At 40.6% G+C, this 6,000-nt stretch overlaps 1 protein-coding gene and 1 long non-coding RNA gene across 2 annotated transcripts in view; both read right to left on the bottom strand.

The window, feature by feature from the left end:
- Positions 1 to 2,831: 2,831 nt before the first annotated feature.
- Positions 2,832 to 5,121, bottom strand: LOC121003703. The gene is made up of 2 exons (XR_005779585.1): positions 5,005 to 5,121; positions 2,832 to 3,404 (listed from the first exon to the last, which is right to left on the bottom strand). It is a non-coding gene; the product is annotated as an uncharacterized LOC121003703 (long non-coding RNA).
- A 370-nt stretch (positions 5,122 to 5,491) lies between these two features.
- LOC121005717 (TOX high mobility group box family member 2-like) overlaps positions 5,492 to 6,000 on the bottom strand; it is a 35,760-nt gene continuing 35,251 nt past the window's right edge. The window contains exons 7-8 of the mRNA XM_040438485.1: positions 5,560 to 5,952; positions 5,492 to 5,497 (exon numbers count right to left, since the gene is read on the bottom strand). Of these exons, the coding sequence (XP_040294419.1) occupies positions 5,492 to 5,497; positions 5,560 to 5,952 (399 nt within the window). The remainder of the gene's footprint in view (positions 5,498 to 5,559; positions 5,953 to 6,000) is intronic.

Genomic DNA, 6,000 nt, shown 5'->3' with positions numbered 1-6,000 from the left:
GTTTCCAAGATGTGACATTACACCCTCCCTGGGAGCACATAAAGTCAATTTGGTACAGTTTACACAGACACCTCCTATCCATGCAGGCACAGAGAGGCATGGAGAGTGAGAGAGGGTGGTCCATGCGACCTCCGGCGTGACTCCACACTCGCTTACAACCCTGACAAGCTGAGAGAGCCTTTTCACTGCCTTAGTGAAACAGAGCTCTGCCAGCCCAGTAGATAGCCACCAGTCCCTCGTTTGATATAAGCCCGGTCCGCTAACAGGATTATATAGGGTGAGAAACCAACCCACAGTAGCGTATAACTATGCCGAAGCACGGACGTGGGAATTCATGGACCGAGATACAAGGACATTACAAGAATAAATCATATATTTAATTGCCTTAAGGGTGCACTAGACAATACACGATATACAGAGACAATATATACAGTGGTCGGATTGCAAATACAAGCGGTATGATACAAACAGAGTTAAACAGAGAAAAAGTCAGTTACCCGGTGGATAAGTAGTCCTTTTTGGTTATAATGATTTCTGAGTTACTGTAATCCTTGGCTGTAGTCACATGGGGGATGTCAGCAGTTTGTCCACGGTCCCTCCAAACACATTACACGATGTGGCCCCCTTCAGAGAAAGATGCTGGTCTCTGGCCTGCATGGACCTTTTCACCGGCAGTCAGTAACTCTCCTCCCTCCCTCTGGGAGGAGGCCACCCTCCCTTTCTTGTCCTGGTAGCCAAAGACCCACAAAACCCATTATGGCCACAGGCAGATCGTTCTGGGAACAATAGATCTGCCTGGGTTCCGGCTACAGCTGAAGACCAAACATGGTGCTTATTAGGTTCCTGCTGGGAGATCTCTGTATCTCCCCTTCCTGGCACCCAACCCCCAAACTATGACCAGGGGCATGTCCGTCTTGGCCCCAGAGTCGCAGATATGTAACTGGTTTGTGATGGACGGGCAATTCATAATTCCTTATGAACCCCCGGTTCTATGATGTATGATGGATTCTTTTGTTCTGATGACCAACTCAGCCCCACCACCGACATTCATCCTGCCAGAGAGGTTTGAGTTGCCATTGTGGCTGACTGAGGTATGAACTGCAAACATGTGGTCTGCTTTGAAGCCAGGCCCCCTGTGAAGTCTGCTCCCTCTGCTAGCTGACAGCAAATGGCTGGAATTAGATCATGGCTGGAATTAGATCATAACTCCACATTCCTCACAAGTGCCATATCCATGAAGATTAGAACACATTAGGGGAGATTTACTGAGGTATATTCACCAGAATTGTGGCTTAAAGGCTAAGTATACTTTTGGGGCAATTATTTTTTATGATTTCACTCTACTTATTTCAGGCTAAAAAACTTTTTTTTTTCAATTTATTAAAAATGTCTAGCCATTTTTGAGATGCAAGCATTAAACAATCTGTGTGCTTGCAGAGTGTAGCTTCTCAGTCCCATCAGCTGATGGCTCATGTGAAGCCTGATCTCTGATCTCCTGACCTCATAAACAATTTAAGCCATATTCTTCATTTAAGCCAAATTCTTATCAGTTTGATAAGATATTATCTATAATAAGTATTTGTGAGGTCAGGAGATCTGAGTTAAGGCTTCACTTGAGGGACTCAGAAGCGATATTTTGCAAACAGACTGATTTTTTTAACCCTTGTATCTCAAAAACAGCTGAACAATTTAAAAAAAAGAACAAATGTAATAATGATTTTTAGCCTTAAATGAGTAAAATGCAATTATAAAATTTCTCACTGTGGTGCTTGTGCATTTCCATCAGAAACAGCCTCCCATTGTTGTCTTTTCAGACAGTTTTAGTGACCATGTAAAGGAAGGCGCAGTTTCTGCATGAACACTGCTGGGGACTACACTGGGTTCATGTATTAACCCCATTGAATGGGACTAAAACCACTGACAGACCTAATACATTCAAAATGCAAAACAGGTCAGCCTTTGGCAGACTCTTTGGCAGATATTTCCAATGGAAAAATTAGTTCCTTGTGAACTTGTTCTTACTGGATCTTGCTTGTCAAAGTTAGGTGGGTTAGACCTTGTTCACACTTCAGTGTTTGATCAGTGATTTCCATCAGTGATTTGTGATCCAAAACCAGAAGTGAAGCCTACACAGACATAAGGTATAAGGGAGGAATTTGCACCTGTTCTGTGGTTTTAACCCGCACCTGGTTTTGACTCACAAATCACTGATGGAAATCACTGACCAAACACTAAAGTGTGGATGAGGCCATATTGGGAAGAGGGTGTAGCTTCGCTGAAAAGGAGCGTTGATTATTATATGGCAGAATGTGCCAAATAAAAAGCCAACCAGCATCAAGCATGAACCACTTTGTTAAATTTGCAGCATGTTTAGACCCTCAAGTCCAAGTTTACACCGACAAACTATTAGACAGGATTAGTAACAAAAGAAACACATCGTTCCCATTTTTAAAATGTTTTTATTAAAAAGAAAAGTCAAATAAGCAATTGTGAAACAAAATGAATATTCTGGCTGCACATGAATTCAGCGCAGATTGAAAAACACAAAAAAACTGTTTTATTATTAAATCAGATATCCTCTTTGTATCTTTTTCATCTCATAAATAAAATTATCGTTGACAATTTAGAATATGGTGAAATTATGACTGAAAAAAACCCCAGAATAAGTTCATGATTCCGCACAGATAGAAATCATTTATATACTGTAAAAAGAAAAAAAGAAAAACAAAGAACAAAAATTTGGCAGTATTTTACACATCCTATGTATAACTAAAAAAATGTGCTACAATTAATATAAAATGCTTTTACTATAAAGAAAGCTACTCCTTTTGTTTCTATACACAAAGAAAATTGTAAAGATGTCTTGAGCACAGTCCTAAACCACATGATAAATCTACTTACAACTATTCAACAAATTATATTTTTCATACTTTTATTTTTTTATCACATTTCCATGTTTTTTTTTTTTGTATATTTGCACATTTTATTTAGGTATTTGTTGTTTTCCACGTATAAGAAGTATTGTTTGGTTTTGGTGGGGGAGGGGGGGGGGTTATTTCAACTATACAATATTAACAAACCTCTTTACATATTGTATATGCCTGGATGAACTCATCCCCATGCTTTCCATAGCAAATATGGTGGCCACAAGAGGTGTCTCTTTTGTTCTTTAGAAGGTACGGGAGCTTGGCTTCTTGCCTTCACCAAGTTTATATCTGCAAACCAAGCTAATTCTTTAAAGCTTGCTAAGAACAAACCACTTGTGTTTGCTCTTCGTGGTGACTGTGCCATCCTTGTTCTAGATGTCCAGTGCTGTAGACTCTCGGAAATGTCCATTCCTTCAGCCGCCATTTACAAGTTTGTGGTTCTAGGTGAGGTAGAGAGACTTGTCTCCTGGCAGAGTACTTAAAGAGAGCAAGAGAGAGATTGGATTCAGATGTTGGTTTTACTCTAATCATCAGCATCTAATCATGTGTATGGAAATAAAAAAAACTACATTTTTTATATTTTTCTGAGTGCCAAGTATGTCTCTTTTTATTATAATTTATTGTAATGCACCTCGGATGGCAACCTTTCCTTGCTATATTATCTACACAGGGTTTCAAAGGATTATCTGGTCATGAGCCCCTGGTACTTGGAACCAGGTTGCCCCAACAAACTACTCTGTTTTGTCCAATATATTTAGATAGAGCTAGGGCATTGAGTTGAATCTTGAACCCTTGGTGAATGAAAATCTAGCTTCCCGTTCTGTATGCCTCAGCTTATAAAAAAAATGGCCCCTGTATATGGGCTCCTGCTAAGACCATATCATACAGCATCCCCTAGCAGTCATGCTACCAATGTACAGGAGGTGTGTAGGCAATGTACTTCCCAAAACAATATTAAACCCTGTACAACCCCTCTTTATGCATGGACTAAAGTTAAAGCAGTGCTGGCAAGTAAATAAATATGTCACCCAGCTATAGGTGGTGCCTAAAGGGCCCCAAAGGTCAATTCAGCTGGTAGAGCCCTGGTATACATTTTTCAAAGCTTCAAGCTATGACTATACCAAATTATAAACCTATAACAAGAATAATTAACATAACATTTAAAGGGGTTTTCAGAGAGTTTAATATCCTCAGGGGAGGTCATCAATATCAGATTAGAGGGGGCCTGACTTTCAGCACCCTCACTGATCAGCTTGAGTTGCTCTGATAACAGCTGAGGCCTCTTGGCCAGTGACATCACATTCATTGGTCACATCACCTAGGCACAGCTCAGTCGCATTCAAGTGAAAACACAGGGCTGCAATACCAAGCACAGACGCTATCCAATGTACGACGATGTGCTTGGTGAGCTATGAGAAGGCTTCATCACTCAACGGCTGATTAGTGGGGGTGTCGGTCTGAATAAATGAAAGCTGCACTGTGATTGGTTGCTATGGGTAACATGGCCATTTTGTCAGCTTGACAGTTTTAATACATGAGGCCTATTCAAGTCATATTCCAATGCTACATCAACACAGAACACCTTCAAGTAACAAGGCTGGGATGACAAACACCTAATTCACAACCTAGGTTGTGAAAAATAGACTTAAAAAAAAAAAAATGGAATGGAAGGCATTGAACATGGAGAAAAATTATTCTTTGCCAGGATTGTTACAGTCTTCAGGCTTATGTTAGATTTTCAAGGTGACTTAAGTAAAAATGTAGATTGTGGAGACAAATGTAAATGAATGGTATAGCTGTTATTTCAGATTACGGGCGTACCATTTATGTGGTTATAAACATGCTGAAGAATTTCATGAAGAGCTAATAAGAAATCAAGTGATTTCTTTTTATTGATTCTTGAACAAATCGAGGAGATAAATTATCACTGTCACTGTCAAATGGAATGAATTATTGTGCTAATTTATTGGCCGCAGGTTTTGGAAATGAATGGGTTATGACATGGTTCTCTCTTAAAACTGAACTTTTTGAAGCGCCTTGGAAAAAGATTACTCCTTGTCTATTTGGGTGAATTTACCTGCAGTGGTTGATCCCACACTCTCTGTTGGGAAACTCATTGTCCCACTCTGTGTTTCCAGGGGGATTGGAGGAAGCTGGGGATCGTGGGCCAACATTGCTGGGAAATTCTGAAGGGATGTGAGAAGTCCTAAGGAAAAGTATGCAAAGGTTAGAGTTGGGAAATATCAGGTCCAGCGTCAAAAGGAAGAAAAGAGGACAGATTAGTTATCAGAATAAAGATGAAAGGTAAACTATTGAAAGGAAAGCTGGTGAAGTCCGAGGGCAGATGTTCCTAAACTTCTAGCTGACAAGCCAAAATTTAATAAAGGTTGAGCCAAATTGGTTATTATAAGGGAAAAAAGTTAGGACTCGATGACAAATTTCTTATTTTTCCTGGTGCCACTAGTGTACAACTCAGGAGCCTAATGCAGAAAGCCCGAGAGCCACACATGGAGAACATTGCCCAAGGGAACCTTAAAATCTGCTTCAGGTGAGTAGAAAGAAAATCAGGACTAAGAGAGAGACAGACATAGAGATAGTTGACCATGGAAAAAGTTTACGTTCACTTTCTTACCTGTTGACCTGTGGGAGATGAACTCATAGGTGACTGTAGTCCAATGGATGAAGGGAGGATGGGTGGTTGTGGTACTTGCTGCATATTGAGTGATTGATTAAGAAGAGAGCTGGAAGGGTGGCGCATGTGCTGGTGGATGGGAGGGCTGATCTGGAAAGGAGGTGGAGGTGAGGCACTGATGCTGGGCAACATAGATTTGGCATTGAGGCTTCGGGAGAGACTGTGAGGGTGACTGCGGTAACTCGGCAGGTCTGCTGGGGACAGAAATGAAGCCAGGCCTGGATATGGTGATGAAGATTGTGGAGGCAGATTATACATGGACTGCTTTGGGAGAATCATTTTGGAGGGTTGATTAGGTTGGGAGTTTTTCGTTTCTCCTTGGTCAGTGTAGCTCTAGGTTATAATAAAAATAAGAGCAAATTAAAATGTATACTTTCTATT

Source organism: Bufo bufo, chromosome 6 (genome assembly GCF_905171765.1).
Source record: "Bufo bufo chromosome 6, aBufBuf1.1, whole genome shotgun sequence".
Lineage (NCBI taxonomy): Eukaryota > Metazoa > Chordata > Amphibia > Anura > Bufonidae > Bufo > Bufo bufo.
The sequence above is the reverse complement of the archived record's forward strand: the minus strand, read 5'-3'. Positions and strand labels throughout refer to the sequence as shown.